The 17,274-nt window shown below is 37.5% G+C and overlaps 1 protein-coding gene across 13 annotated transcripts in view; it reads right to left on the bottom strand.

Moving 5' to 3' along the window:
• Positions 1–17,274, bottom strand: part of ZNF474 (zinc finger protein 474) — a 225,894-nt gene that overhangs the window by 150,251 nt on the left and 58,369 nt on the right. For all 13 annotated transcript variants that reach the window (XM_082380376.1, XM_082380383.1, XM_082380378.1 and 10 more), the window contains one exon: positions 1,702–1,882. In XM_082380376.1, coding sequence (XP_082236502.1) covers positions 1,702–1,882 — 181 coding nt within the window. The remainder of the gene's footprint in view (positions 1–1,701; positions 1,883–17,274) is intronic.

Here is a 17,274-nt window from a genome sequence, read left to right as displayed (position 1 = left end):
CTTTCTATGCAGGATATGAATGTATATTTTGAGTGCTTTAAAAACAGTTAAAAAAAAGAATGGCACTGACTTTCTCCTTACTCATATGAGTTTTAATATGGACTCAAAAAATCCAGAGTATTCACTGATTCTCAGCTGAAGATGATTCATCACATTTCTAAAAGTTTTAAGGCTTGTACTTTGGACCTGGAGGAAGAGCTATTTGAATCCTATGACTACAGTAAGTCCATGGGATGGAAACGTTCATGGGAGTTCTCTTTGCCTAGAGAGGAAGGGCACCTTCGGAAATAACAAAAGCACGGAGCCAAGAGAAAAATTGCAGAAAGTGCAATTATAGGACCTGCCTTTTCCATCTGCAGCCAATAACAGAATGGCCAACACTCCAGGGCTTCCAAACCAGCCGTTTCTCTCACCTCTTCTAGAATTGTGATAAGCATACTCAAGCAGAGAAAGTGATAAAGATCAGAAGTGAAGGAAATAGATTTTTGACACTAAATGAGAAATGATGGGAAGACAGTCTCAAAGAGGTAAACAATTTCTTTGTGAGCAAATGCTCTAATTTCAGTAGATGGATATTTTCATCTTGAGCTCTTTTCCCACCTTCATGCAGAGTCTTCCTTTAGGCAAGGACTGTAAATAGTTGGGTTCTGGCAGCCTTTAGAACTTTATCATGACAATCTAGATTCCACTCTGTGGGTTGTTAAAAAAAGTCTCTTTGGGTCACATCTCTAACAAGAGTGCTTTGGGCTAACTGATACTAAATGACCTCCAAGGTACCTTCCGGACATGTAAATCTATGGTTACATAAAGAAAATCAATTAATTGAATGATTCTCTCAAAACCAAGAATAGTTTTCCTTTGAGGGGAATCAGGAGATCAGCTGAGAAAATGACAATGGCAGATGATGAGCAAGCCTGAGCTTGTATGGCAAACACAGTTTCTGAACTACTTCTTTCTCACCCTAAATGAGTAAGCATAAGGCTCTGTAATGCGACCACACATGGCAATTTATGAAGTTCCAGTGTCATGTAGCCTGTGCCGTGTTTTACAAAGTATTCATTGCAAAATTTTTAAAATCTGGACATTTCATATAGAAGTCTAGATTTCCAGTTTCTTTTGTATTATTGAAAGATACATCACAGTAAATTTAAGGCTATATTTCTTAAGTGTAACACCAGCTGGAACTGGGTAGCAGCTGTCTCCTTTAGAAAGGCAGTGCTCTCCCACTCCTAGTCCCCACCTTCCCTTTTTCCACACATGGACAAATTTATTCAATTGTGTATCCTGACTAGCAGACCCTATAAGCATTTCACTTTGGTCCCCCCGCTCTTTGAACACTAAAACACATTCATATTTGAAAACATGTTTCCAGATGTCCCCAAAGGTTTTTTAAGCTACAAAATTTTAAAGATTTGTGTTTGATAATATATCAAAGTAACTTTTGGGAAATATAGCAAATACCAGTGAGTCCCTCTCCTTGTACGGTTTGCCAGGATATAGTATCTTTATGTCTCAGCATCTGAAGACAACACTTTGGTCGGGTATTCTGGAACTGTTTTTTCTATTTGGCTGTAGCCTAGACAGTAAATGTTGCTGATTTCAGTTACTTGAACAAGTAATAAAAGAATACCTCTACTCTTTTAAGTTTAGAGAGAAAAGTCTTCCCTTATACACTCAAGTCTTTTTTTTCCAAAAACTTACCAGTAATGGTCCTGACTTCTGGCTTTTTCGGTTCTGGTCTCCTTAGCTCTTTAGGCAACAAGTTGTTTTCATTATGCCATTTTTTCAGACATTGTGGCTCATGGATGAAAATTGATTTTGTTCCATATTCACGACCACAAATGTAGCAAACAACTGTTGGTGGATGCCTTATCATTGTTGGCTGCAAGTAATACAAAATATCTGTTAGATAAAGTTCAGGTTTGGAAACTATACTTTTAAATTATAATACATTTAAATTAGCTAGAAAAATCAATAATTTTTTTTTAAAAGTCTAACCATTCTGGTGAGTTTAACCTTTTTGGCAGGTTAAGAGAATAAACTATACTACCCGAGTGATTGAGGTGGGGGGTAAGGATGTTGGTTGGGAGGAGGACAGGAAATGAAGAAGAGCTAACCAGAATTTTACATATTGATACTTTATAAAAGGTATTTTCTCATTGAATAAATAGTGATTGATTGTCTTCTGACTCTTCTCCATGCTGGGAGAATACAAAGATAAATCAGGTATGAATCATCCTCTCAGTACATCAATATGCCTGAGAAATAAAGTAATAAATGTCCTAACTGGCACAGAGAGAGTTTTTAACAGACACTGTTGTGCCCTCTCACATTCCTTCATGTATAAAATTTCTGCTGCACCTGCGAGTCTCTGCCTTTTTTGATCTGCCGTAGACTCCACTTATAGGCAGGACAACTAATCAATTACACATAGGAGTTGGTGGATAAAGACCCAGCTTGCTCACTTAGGCTGTTTCCATACAGTCCTCCAGAAGCCCCCAGTGAGACTGTATCACAGTTACTCATTAACACACTATGTAGACTTCCTTCTTTTCCCTGTCTCTCCTCCCACTACTTTTACTGGGGTTCCTGGGATCACCTCCCCTCAGACTACTTGAACTAAAATCCTTTTCTTAACGTTTGTTTCGGGGAGAACCAAATCTAAGGAAGAGTTAAGGATATAACCCTTCTGTCTAGGATATAGAACATTACAAGAAACACTTCTCCCACCTAAACAATGAGAACAAATCAGATAGCCTGCAGAAACATAATTTTTGAGCCTATTGGATACTCAAAGTTGCCAGGTAAACTAATGAACTGAAAGGACTGCCTCAGTTTGAGGGTAGATCAGCAGAAACAAGAGAACAACTCCCACACTTCAACTTTACATGAATTAGAAACAACATTTGTCGGCCACGGAGATAAGGGCAGGACAGCTGAGTGTGAATCCTTCAGAGGTGCAGCATACAGGTCCTGTCTATAGAAACTTTCCCACCCCCTGGGTCTTGCACCTAGTAACAGAGGGTGACAGTCCAACACTGGAGAGAGTCAGGAGCATTGAAAGAAACGCTCACCAATTCAGGAACATAGGGCCTGCCTAAATGTGATGGTAAAGCTGGAGAATTAAGCCATGTGTTAGTCCCAGATAAGAGCAGTATACTTCTGGGGAGGCTTGGGAGCACTAAGAGGGAACCCCCCTCTGTTACAGGCATGTAGAGTCCACAGGAGTCTAAAGGTGTAGTAGAAGAACTAGGAGGAGACCTTTGGCTCCAGGCCTTACACTAAGTACAAAGCTGGGGCAGTTTACCATAGAGGAATTTAAAGCCTATAATGCATTGAACATAACTAAAAATGACATATCTGAGAAGCTCAGAGAAATCTGAGCAAGATAAACAAAAAAACAGAACTAGATATATACTAGTAAAACTGCTAAAAACCAAAGATAAGCTTGCAAGCTCTCAAACAGAAACAATACATACAACGGAATAAGGAAACGATAAGAATTTCAGGTGACTTCTCATCAGAAAAAAAAAAGAAATGAAGAACAGGAAACAAGAGAATGACATTTTAAAAATGCTTAAAGGAAAAAACTATCAAGTCATTTCAAAATTCCATAGTCAGTAAGAATATCTTTCAAAAATGAAGGTGAAATAAAGACATCTTTTTTTTTTTTTGGCTGCACCATGTGGCACGCAGAACTTCCCTGACCAGGAATCCAACCCATGCCCGCTGCAGTTGAAGCACAGAGTCTTAACCACTGGACCACCAGGGAAGTCCTAAAGATGTCTTTATCTAGACAAAAGGTGGAAGAATTTCCTCAGCAGAGTTGATTTACAGGAAATGTTAAAAGACATTATAAATGCTGAAGGAAAATATCAGCTAGAAATCTGGTTCTGCAAGAAGGAATGGAAAAACACTATAAAATGCAAATAGGTCAATAAATTAAAACACTATTTTAAAAAATGTTTCTAATTTTTATACATATATATGACAAAATCATTTTAGACCATGGGCTCTTTAAAGAAAAATAATAACAAAAGAAAATGGAGTTTATGTTCTCTAATGTGTAAAGTTATAGTAAACAAGAGCACAAATTGTAGGGACTAAAAACTGGAAATAGATTGTCATAGAATTCTTAGATTTTTCTGAAGTAATTTTTTAAACATAGAATGTGATGTGCTAAAGATGCATGTTTTAGCCTCTATAATAACCACTAAAGTACAAAGTCATGTCAAGAGGAATAACTAAAAAGTCAATGAGAAGAGAGAATATTTTTTAAAAGATTGATGAGTTAACCATCCCCCAAAGAAAGATAGGAAAAGAGGAACAGAGGATTAAAAGAAAAGGCAGGGAGAGGACCTTCAAGATGGTGGAGGAATATGATGTGGAGATGACCTTCCTCCCCACAAATACATCAAAAATACATCTACATGTGGAACAACTCCTACAGAACACTTACTGAACGCTGGCAGAAGAAATCAGACTTCCCAAAAGGAAAGAAGCTCCCCACGTACCTGGCTGTGTGGCTGACAGGGTCTTGGTACTCCAGCCAGGTGTCAGGCCTGAGCCTCTGAGGTGGCGAAGCCAAGTTCAGGACATTGGTCCACCAGAGACCTCCCAGCCCCTTGTAATGTCAATCAGCGAGAGCTCTCCCACAGATCTCCATCTCAACGCTAAGACCCAGCTCCACTCAACGATCAACAAGCTCCAGTGCTGGACACCCCATGCCAAACAACTAGCAAGACAGGAACACAACACAACCCGTTAGCAGAGAGGCTGCCTAAAATCATAATAAGGTCACAGACAGCCTAAAACACACCACTGGATGTGGTCTTGCCCACCAGAAAGACAAGATCCAGCCTCATCCACCAGAACACATGCACCAGTCCCCTCCACCAGGAAGCCTACAAAACCCACTGAACCAACCTTACCCCCTGGGAGCAGACACAAAAACAACAGGAACTATGAACCTCAGCATGTGAAAAGGAGACCCCGAACACAGTAAGCTAAGCAAAAAGAGAAGACAGAGAAACACAGAGCAGATGAAGGAGCAAGGTAAAAACCCACCAGACCAAACAAATGAAGAATTCATTTGTAACAAATGAAGAATTCAGAGTAATGATAGTAAGGAGGAGCCAAAATCTTGGAAATAGAATGGAGAAAATACAAGAAACGTTTAACAAGGACCTAGAAGAACTAAAGAGCAAACAAACAATGATAAACAACACAATAAATGAAATTAAAAATTCTCTAGAAGGAATCAGTAGCAGAATAACTGAGGCAGAAGAATGGATAAGTGACCTGGAAGATAAAATAGTGGAAATAACTACCACAGAGCAGAATAAAGAAAAAAGAATGAAAAGAATTGAGGACAGTCTCAGTGATCTCTGGGACAACATTAAACACACCAACATTCGAATTATAGGGGTCCCAGAAGAAGGAGAGAAAAAGAAAGGGACTGAGAAAATATTTGAAGAGACTATAGTTGAAAACTTCCCTAATATGGGAAAGGAAATAGTCAACCAAGTCCAGGAATCACAGAGAGTCCCAACCAGGATAAATCCAAGGAGAAACATGCCAAGGCACATATTAATCAAGCTATCAAAAATTAAATATAAAGAAAAAATATTAAAAGCAGCAAGGGAAAAACAACAAATAACACACAAGGGAATCCTAATAAGGTTAACAGCTGATCTTTCAGCAGAAAGTCTGCAAGCCAGAAGGGAGTGGCAAGACATATTTAAAGTGATGAAATGGAAAAAGCTACAACCAAGGTTACTCTACCAAGCAAGGATCTCATTCAGATTTGACGGAGAAATTAAAACCTTTACAACAAGCAAAAGCTAAGAGAATTCAGCACCACCAAACCAGCTTTACACCAAATGCTAAAGGATCTTCTCTAGTTAGGAAACACAAGAGACAGAAAAGACCTACAAAAACAAACCCAAAACCATTAAGAAAATGGTAATAGGAACATACATTTTGATAATTACCTTAAGTGCAAATGGATTAAATGCTCCAACCAAAAGACATAGACTGGCTGAATGGATACAAAAACAAGGCCAGTATATATGCTGTCTACAAGAGACCCACTTCAGACTTAGGGACACATACAGACTGAAAGTGAGGGGATGGAAAAAGACATTCCATGCAAATGGAAATCAAAAGAAAGCTGAAGTAGCAATTCTCATATCAGACAAAATAGACTTTAAAATAAAGACTATTACAAGAGACAAAGAAGGACACTACATGATGATCCAGGGATCAATCCAAGAAGAAGATATAACAATTGTAAATATTTATGCACCCAACATAGGAGCACCTCCATACATAAGGCAAATGTTAACAGCCATAAAAGGGGAAATCGACAGTAACACAATCATAGTAGGGGACTTTAACACTCCACTTTCACCAATGGACAGATCATCCAAAATGAAAATAAATAAGGAAACAAAGCTTTAAATGATATATTAACAAGATAGGATTAATTGATATTTATAGGGCATTCCATCCAAAAACAACAGAATACACTTTCTTCTCAAGTGCTCATGGAACATTCTCCAGGATAGATCATATCTTGGGTCACAAATCAAGCCTTGGTAAATTTAAGAACACTGAAATCGTATCAAGTATCTTTTCCGACCACAGTGCTATGAGACTAGATATCAATTACAGGAAAAAAAACTGTAAAAAATACAAACACACGGAGGCTAACTAATACACTACTAAATAACAAGAGATCACTGAAGAAATCAAAGAGGAAATCAAAAAATACCTACAAACAAATGACAATGAAATCACAAAGGCCCAAAAGCTGGGATGGGATGCAGCAAAAGCAGTTCTAAGAGGAAAGTTTATAGCAATACAATCCCACCTGAAGAAACAAGAAACATCTCAAATAAACAACCTAACCTTACACCTAAAGCAATTAGAGAAAGATAAACAAAAATCCCCCAAAGTTAGCAGAAGGAAAGAAATCATAAAGATCAGATCAGAAATAAATGAAAAAGAAATGAAGGAAATGATAGCAAAGATCAATAAAATTAAAGGTGGTTCTTTGAGAAAATAAACAAAATTTATAAACCATTAGCCAGGCTCACCGAGAAAAAAAGGGAAAAGACTCAAATCAATAGAATTAGAAAAGAAAAAGGAGAAGCAACAACTGATAGTGCAGAAATACAAAGGCTCATGAGAGATTACTACAAGCAACTGTATGCCAATAAAATGGTAAACCTGGAAGAAATGGACAAACTCTTAGAAAAGCACAACCTTCCGAGACTGAACCCAAAAGAAATAGAAAATATAAACAGACCAATCACAAGCACTGAAATTGAAACTGTGGTTAAAAATCTTCCAATAAACAAAAGCCCAGGACCAGATGGCTTCACAGGCAACTTCTATCAAACATTTAGAGAAGAGCTAACACCAATCTTTCTCAAACTCTTCCAAAAGTTTGGAGGAACACTCCCAAACTCATTCTCCGAGGCCACCATCACCCTGATACCAAATCAGACAAAGATGTCACAAAAAAAGAAAACTATAGGCCAATATCTCTGATGAGCATAGATGCAAAAATCCTCAAAAAAATACTAGCAAACAGAATCCAACAGACATTAAAAGGATCATACACTATGATCAAGTGGCATTTATCCCAGGAATGCAAGGATTCTTCAATATATGCAAATCAATCAGTGTGATACACCATATTAACAAACAGAAGAATAAAAACCATAAGATCATCGCAATAGATGCAGAAAAAGCGTTCAACAAAATTCAACACCCATTTATGATAAAAACTCTCCAGAAAGTAGGCATAGAGGGAACTTACCTCAACATAATAAAGGCCATATATGACAAACCCACAGCCAACATCGTTCTCAATGGTGAAAAACTGAAACCATTTTCCCTAAGATCAGGAATAAGACAAGGTTACCTACCCTCACCAGTATTATTCAACAAAGTTTTGGAAGTTTTAGCCACAGCAATCATAGAAGAAAAAGAAATAAAAGGAATCCAAATCGGAAAAGAAGTAAAGCTGTCATTGTTTGCAGATGACATGATACTATACAGAGAGAATCCTGAAGATGCTACCAGAAAACTACTAGAGCTAATCAGTGAATTTGGTAAAGTAATAGGATACAGAATTAATGCACAGAAATCTCTTTCCGTAAGAGATTCCTATACACTATTTGAAAGAGAAATTAAGGAAACACTCCCATTTACCATTGCAACAAAAAGAATAAAATACCTAGGAATAAACCTACCTAAGGAGAAAAAAGACCTGTATGCAGAAAACTGTAAGACACTGATGAAAGAAATTACAGATGATGCGAACAGATAGAGGGATATACCATGTTCTTGGATTGGAAGAATCAACATTGTGAAAATGACTATTCTTCCCAAAGCAATCTACAGATTCAAGGCAATCCCTATCAAACTACCAATGACATTTTTCACAGAACTAGAACAAAAAATTGCACAATTTGTATGGAAACACAAAAGACCCCGAATAGCCATGCAATCTTGAGAAAGAAAAACTGAGCTGGAGGAACCAGGCGCCCTGACCTCAGACTATACTTCAAAGCTACAGTAATCACGACAGTATACTACTGGCACCAAAACAGAAATACCAATCAATGGAACAGGATATAAAGCCCAGAGATCTACCATGCACATATGTCACCTTATCTTTGATAAAGGCAAGAATATACAATGGAGAAAAGACAGTCTCTTCAATAAGTGGTGCTGGGAAAACTGGACAGCTACATGTAAGAGAATGAAATTAGAACACTCCCTAACACCATACACAAAAATAAACTTACAATGGATTAAAGACCTAAATGTAAGGCCAGATACTATAAAACTCTTAGAGGAAAGCATAGGCAGAACACTCTATAGCATAAATCACAGCAAGATCCGCTTTGACCCACCTCCTAGAGAAATGGAAATAAAAATAAAAGTAAATAAACGGGACCTAATGAAACTTAAAAGCTTTGCAACAACAAAGGAAACCATAAGCAAGACAAAAAAACAACCCTTAGAATGGGAGAAAATATTTGCTAATGAAGCAACTGACAAAGAACTAATCTCCAAAATATACAAGCAGCACATGCAGCTCAATACCAAAAAAACGAACAACCCAATCCCAAAATGGGCAGAAGACCTAAATAGATATTTCTCCAAAGAAGATATACAGATTGCCAACAAACACATGAAAGGATGCTCAACATCACTAATCATTAGAGAAATGCAAATCAAAAGTACAATGCGGTATCACTGCACACCAGTCAGAATGGCCATCATCAAAAAACCTACAAACAATAAATGCTGGAGAGGGTGTGGAGAAAAGGGAACCCTCCTACAGTGTTGGTGGGAATGTAAATTGGTGCAGCCACTATGGAGAACAGTATGGAGGTTCCTTAAAAAACGAAAAATAGAACTACCATATGACCCAGCAATCCCACTAGTGGGCATATTCCCTGAAAAAACCATAATTCAAAAAGCGTCATGTACAACAATGTTCATTGCAGCTCTATTTACAATAGCCAGGACATGGAAGCAACCTAGGTGTCCATTGACAGATGAATGGATAAAAAAGATGTGGCACATATATACAATGGACTATTACTCAGCCATAAAAAGAAACAAAATTGAGTTATTTGTAGTGAAGTGGATGGACCTAGTGTCTGTCATACAGAGTGAAGTAAGTCAGAAAGAGAAAAACAAATACCATATGCTAACACATATATATGGAATCTAAAAAAAAGAAAAAGAAAACAAAAGCTTCTGAAGAACCTAGGGGGCAGGACAGGAATAAAGATGCAGATGTAGAGAATGGACTTGAGGACACGGGGAAGGGGAAGGGTAATCTGCAACGAAGTGAGAGAGTGGCATGGACATATATACACTACCAAATGTAAAATAGATAGCTAGTGGGAAGTAGCCACATAGCATAGGGAGATCAGCTCAGTGCTTTGTGCCACCTAGAGGGGTGGGATAGGGAGGGTGGGAGGTAGACTCAAGAAGAAGTGTATATGGGGATATATGTATATGTATAGCTGACTCACTTTGTTGTACAGCAGAAACTAACACACCGTTGTAAAGCAATTATACTCCAATAAAGATGTTAAAAAACAAAACCCACAATGAGGTACCACACCTTACACCAGTCAAAATGGCCATCATTAAAAAGTCTACAAATAACAAATGCTGAAGAGGGTGTGGAGAATAGGAACCCTCCTACCCTGTTGGTGGGAATGTACATTGGTGCAGTCACTATGGAGAACAGTATGGAGGGTCCTCAGAAAACTAAAAATAGAGTTGCCATATGATCCAGCAATCCCACTCCTGGTCATATATCCAGAAAAAAAACTCTATAATTTGAAAAGATACATGCACCCCTATGTTCATAACAGCACTATTTTCAATAACCAAGACACAGAAACAACCTTGATGTTCATCAACAGAAGAATGGATAAAGAAAATGTGGTATATATATATATATATACACACACATACACGCACGTGCGTGTGCACACACACACACACATAAACAATGGAATATTACTCAGCCATAAAAAAGAATGAAATAATACCATTTACAGCAACATGGATGGACCTAGAGATTATTGTAGTAAGCAAAGTAAGTCAGAAAGAGAAAGACAAATACCATATGATATCACTTATATGTGGAATCTAAAATACAACACAAATGACCTTATCTATGAAACAGAAACAGACTCACAGACATACAGAACAGACTTGTGTTTGTCAAGGGGAGAGGGGGTAGAGGAGGGGAGGGTTGGGAGTTTGGGGTTAGCAGATGCAAATTATTATATATAGGATGGATAAGCAACAAGGTCCTGCTGTATAACACACTATTTTCCGTATCCTTTGATAAACCATAGTGGAAAAGGATATGAAAAATAATATGTATATGTATAACTAAATCACTTTGCTATACAGCAGACATTAACACATTATAAATCGACTATACTTCAATACAATTTTAAAAAATAAAACGAAAATAAAACTGAAAAAAATTTAAAAATTTAAAAAACGAAAAATAAAGGAGGAGGAACAAGTATGATTAAAACACCAAGGTGGTAGACATTATTCTATGTATATTTATAATTGGGGTAAATATAAACGGACCAAAGAACACAATTAAAAGGCATGGATTGACAGACTAGATAAAAAAAAAAGCAAGACCCAATTATATGTTGCTTTTAAGAAACACACTTTATTGGGACTTCCCTGGTGGTGCAGTGGTTGAATCTGCCTGCCAATGCAGGGGACACGGGTTCGAGTCCTGGTCTGGGAAGATCCCACATGCCACAGAGCAACTAGGCCCATGAGCCACAACTACTGAGCCTGCACATCTGGATCCTGTGCTCCGCAACAAGAGAGGCCGTGACAGTGAGAGGCCCGCGCACCGCGATGAAGAGTGACCCCCACTTGCCGCAACTAGAGAAAGCCCTTGCACAGAAACGAAGATCCAACACAGCCAAGAATAAATAAATAAATTTATAAAAAAAAAAAAAAAAGGAAACACACTTTATGAACTTAAAGACACAAACAGATTACAAGTAAAAGGAAGGGAAAAAATTCATATAAACGTGAAGCCAAAGAAAATAATATGGCTATATTATTAAAATGTAATTAAATTCAGAGGTTGGAAATGTTTCTTCCAGTTGTGAAGATCAGGGAAAGCTTTAAGGAGGTAGCATTTGAAGAATGGGTAAAATTTAGACCACAAGGGCTGGGAAGGATGGAGAAAGATTTTGGAGGCTGAGCAAAGACAGCATGAGCAAAGCCCCATGGACAGGAATCTGAAGGTTAGTACAGAGAACAGCAAATAATTCAGCTTGCCTGATGCTCAGTGCAGCACTGAGAACTAGAATCAAACAGGTAGGCGGCGGCCATGCTGTGAGCAACCATGAATGCCAGGCTAAGATCTGGCTTTTGTTTTGTAAGTGATAGGAAGCTGTTAGACAGGGAAATAACCTATAACTTCACTGCAGGAAAGTCTGTTTGGCTGTATATAAAAGGAGTAGCAGGGCAGCGTATCTATGAGAGCTTGAGCATTCATGGCTCTGGGGGGTAAGTAAATCATGGGTCCAAGAGAACACCAATGTTTTATTCTAAATAACAGGGAAGATGGTGATGTCACTTACAGAAAGGGAGAAATCTGGAAAGACAGGTTGGTGGAGGAGAATAAAGGGATTCTGTTCTGGACCTGTTGAGTTTGATGTATTAGTAGAACTTAAACACAAATTAGTCCAGGCAAAATAAGAAACAGAGGCCTGTAATTCAGGATTAGTGGGATTCAGAACTGTTTGCACAGAAAAGAGGTTTAAAACCATAAAAATTCTAGAAGAGGCATATATAGAGAGTGTATGGAGAAAAATTCCCAGGAGAATATCTACAATAAGGAGATCGAGCAAGGGAAATTGCAGCCTAAAAAGATAAAGGTTCAAGTTTGAAGTTAAAGAAACTTGGGCATGGAGAAAAAAAGACTCCCTTCAGAATTCTGGAAACACTTCTGGTTCCAGAAAGTTGGTGTCATCAACTCTGTCAAATGCTACAGAGAGTAATGGGTGGCTGAGGAAGGCAGGTAGATCTGGTTACCAGTAGGTTGTAAGCCAGTGACTTTGGATAGTTTAGTTTCAAAGGAGTGATAAGAATAAAAACTAAATTGTTAGGAGTTAAAGATTAGGTCAAGAAGAAGAGGAATACACTTTCCCAAAGTTTACAGAAAGAAAATTTGAGAGATAAGTAGAGGTAAGAAAGATTTGTTTTTGTGCTCTTTGGGGGATACGAGTGTTTGGGATGGAGAATAAGAAACTGTAGGCCTGGGAATTCCCGGGCAGTCCAGTGGTTAGGACTCCGAGCCTCCACTGCCGAGGGCCTGGGTTCAATCCCTGGCTGGGGAACTACGATAAGAGAAAAGGGATAATCAATAGAAAAAGGTCTCTGAGGAGGCAAGAGAAGATGGGGTCAAGGGTGTAACTGGAAATGTGAAGGGGAAAAGGAAGAAAAATAAAATAGGTGGAGTTAGAGAAAGATTATTGTAGAGAAGCGAGGCACTAGTGAAGCTAATATAAAATGAATTTAGTCTTGTAAGTATGAGGTAAAGTGATCTTCAGAGAATGACGAGTTTCTGATTCTGGGAAATAGAATAGTGAAAAATACTGGGATTAAGCACTGTGGAAAATAGTGATTCAATTAGGGAAGAATACTCACAGAATAATGGAAAAGACCCAGTTAAGTTGAGCTGCAAGAAATTGCAGTGGAATTAAATGACCTTTTTCAATATTTCTGAAGTAACACTGGGGTGGCATGAAAGCAGAACCAAATTAAGTTGGTCGTGTGGTCTCCACTGGGGAAATAAAACATGGTGAAATATGTGCGTGTTTTAGAATCAGCTTGCTTTTAACGAAGACACTTGGGGGTTACATCTGCAGTGGAAAAAGCACAGGGCAAGATCAAAATCAGAAGGAAACAGTTTTGTGATTTCTGCATGCCCGAGCAGAAATAACAGATTCTCGATGAGTAAATCCACAATTAATGCAGACCAAGCAAAATGGAAAGTGGAGTTACTTCCGGGATGAGGCAAGTCTTTCAAAAAGCACATTGTTTGAGGAAAAATATTTTTATTCTATTTTTCTATACTGACCTATGTCAATATACTACCTTAATCAAAATAATGAAATAGTTCTTTATCCTTCCTTCTTATTAGCCATGTAGCAATGTCTAACACTTGAAAAGTGACTTTATAAATATTTAGGGAATTCAAGACCTAAGAGAAAGAGTAAAGCAGAAGTAATAATCTTCAAAGTATCCAAAAGTTCCTTCTTATTTTTATATGTTTATTTACTTGAAAGATTAATTAGATGCAGGTTTTTGAAGTTTGAAAATAAGAAGTTATTCTTTTTACTTTGAGAATAATGAATTTCTTAAAACTCCATATGGAAAGTATGAGCCAAATGTAGTATTTAACCAAGCATGTAAGCAAAATAATTGGTATGGGTCATAAATGAAGACATTCATGTCACGTTGTCATAAGGCTTCTTCTGGAAGGAAAAATTAGAAGAAAATAGGCAGACACAGAGGCTAGAAGACAGGCACAAAATAACTTACAGGGATGTGGGAGAAAATTAATACCATAAAAAGGCTAAGATATTCTATATTATATTTTCCAAAGCCTGCCGCATGCTCTATATTTGTGGGTGAACTGCAGTTGAACTTTCAACATACTCCATATTCTTAGGTTTTGAGCATCTCGCTCCTAAGCCACGCTCTAGCGAAGTGCAAGCAACCCAGACACACAGCTGAAGAGAAAAATGCATCCCCATGGGTCTGAACAGAGATAAGAGAACCTCTTTTATTGTTCATTAATTTCACAACTGTCAGTCTGAAACTTCCAGAGAAAGCTGAACCATCTCCAACTTGTGGTTACGGCCACTGCCAAGGTTTTACTCTTTAGCCTTTTCAGTGTTTTCAGATGGAAGTGGATGAGTGGGGGATGGAGAGGAGGAACAGGAAGAAGAGACCATATTCCAGGTGGAAAGGGTAGATGGCCGGCCGCTTCTTGGCTAGTGTGCTACTGGGACTCGAATAACTGAGCAAGGCGGAGTGGCGGAAGGTGTGCCCAGGGGGCTTGTCTACACGGGGCCTGCCAGGGCAAGCCAACTCCAGGAAGCGTAATCAAAGGAAGGCAAAGAGGAAGCCAGTCAGTCTGAAGTTTCTGCAAAGCAAAGGGTTAGATCAACAGTTTTCCTGTCAACATCTCAGATAATATTTTGGGGGTGGGGCTTTACTTTTTTAACATCAGGGTAAAAGATTTTTAAAAAGTTCATCTCTGAATCTACATAAGCACTATTTCTGATGTGAACTGTTTTAGGGGGGCAGCTAAATGCCCCTACACAGCAAGTTTATTAGGGCTCATCACATTTTGCCCTTGTTCTTTCAGTTTCCTGGGAAAGTCTGTTTAGGTTGGATGTAGCCAGAGGCACTTGAACACTTCAGGGGAAGTTTTCATATGTGTATATTTCTTTCAAGTTGAATCCACTAACTTTCATATGTTTTCAATCATTTTTCTGGCCACCATTGGAATTATTATTCTATTTTCCACGCAGCATTTTTTTTTCTTTCTGTTAATGTCTCTTCTCTGTCAGGAATGCCTCATGTTCAATCTTTTAGGCCAGGACTGTGCAAGGCAAAGGGAAGTGGACATTTAACAACTTTTCTCCTAATCAGTGTAGATGACCTGTCATCCATCCATTCTTTTTTTACAATTTGTAATATCACCATTGAATCAAAGGGGAAAGAATAAGGACCAAGGAAAGAATAAGGACCAAGGAAAGAGGGTGGTTTAGTGGAGAACCTTAAGAGAGATGTTGATTGAAGAGGAATGGACATAGTTCCAGAAAACCTAGACTAGGATACCTATTTCAAATAGCTTCAGATAGCTTTTGATGACCTCCCTGAGTGCTCAGGCAGAAAGAAAACCACAGTGAACCACACAACTCAATAGGCAACAGAGCTTATAGAAGGAAGTATAGTAACTGGTCAGAAGGAAAAGATATTCCTAACATTAAATACTGTTGCATGAATCCTAATGAAAGAGACATTAAAAACTAAAGTGGAAGTTATGACTAGTACATTTGGTCATTTCTTATATTAATCCCACAATAAATACTAAGTAATAATAGTGTGAAATTATAGTTGTGTGATACTATTTATAGGAGACAGGAGAACATGCTCCAGTGATGTAGGTTTTGGGAGCTATGTTGTGAAATATCAATTAGTAATGTATATGGAGCCATAAGCCCCTTTGAAAATCTAATGGTTGCAATGGCCATCTCCCCAGAAAAATGCACATGTACAGAGAACAGTGGATATGATTTGGAATGATTGGGGGACTCACTAAAACCCATCCATTAACCCCAGGAAGTGAGGTGTTGGGCCTTTAGTCAGAGCCAAACCTTTTCTTTCAAATAGATGTTCCTTTGTGTAAGGAGCCATTTGGCACCATTTAAATGCCTCTAAAAGTGCTGAACTGAAGCCTGCAAGAACTTATGAAATATACCACCTCTGGCTTTAGGAAGATCTTAAGTTCTGCTTTGTGTAAAACAGTCCCTAATGCACCTGTTGTCTCGACTAAGTATTAATAGTTCCTTCTTTTACTCGCTAAAATGTCCCGGTTTAGTCAATAAATTACACACTTTTGAAAAACACCAATCCATAAAATATAAGCAATCAAGAGATGAAACAAAAACAGCAAACAAAAAAAAAAGCTCAGAAATATTGAAGCTATAATCCATATGGAGAAATATAGATTTATAAGAATGGCAATGAATCCATTTAAACACAGAACTAAGGTAAAATGACTATAGAAATTATGGTTAGGGAAGAGAATAGAAAAGCAACACATCTTGACAAATAAAAATACCTTACTTACAAAAATTGGCCACAGGAGGAGAGGTAGGTACAAGGATGTTAATGGTACTAAATTCTCCACCTTTCATGGCAAACAGTCAATTAAAGCAGTATAAAATTGAAACGTGGAGTTAAAATTTTTTTCATATTCTTTAATAACGTATCTTTGTTTTTTAGCATTAGTGGGTCCTTTAAAAACTAACGTTCTTTTAGTGAAGAAATATTTTTCTGAAGTTCAGCAATATCATCAGTTTCACTTTGGTTTCTTTTTGTTGAATTCAAGTAAAATTAAATATATTACCTCTATCAATAATAACTTGAATGTGATGATCTCATTTCTATGAAAACCTGCATGTCTATTTATTTATATGTTATTTACATAGATGTCTGGAATGATACTCACTAAGGTCAAACTAAGCTGGAGTAACTGTTATGCTAATTTTATACTTTTATAACAGCTTGAAATTTTGTAATGAACTTGTGTCATTTTTATAAGAATAATAAAGTAATAAAAAAGAATGTCAACTCCCGAGTCAAAACTTAAGCAGAGATTAGGTAATAAAATCAGTCCTAAAAGGAAAAATCAAGTGGAGCCCCAATTACTTTCTGAAAATTCCTTAAATAACTGATAAAAGATGATATTCAAGGTACTGTATATAATACAGTTTAGTAATGCAACCAGTTAGTAACTGGAATTAAAATAACATTAAGAATGAATACATCTTTGCATAGCATAAAAGTACAATGCAAAATGAAAATATTGGCAATATCTTAAATTACATTATTCCAATACTATTTTATTTTGTCAATGGTTTATAGTTGAAAATACAT

Source organism: Balaenoptera borealis (genome assembly GCF_965194805.1).
Source record: "Balaenoptera borealis genome assembly, chromosome: 2".
NCBI classification, from domain to species: Eukaryota; Metazoa; Chordata; class Mammalia; order Artiodactyla; family Balaenopteridae; genus Balaenoptera; species Balaenoptera borealis.
This window is presented reverse-complemented; position numbering and strand designations above follow the sequence as displayed.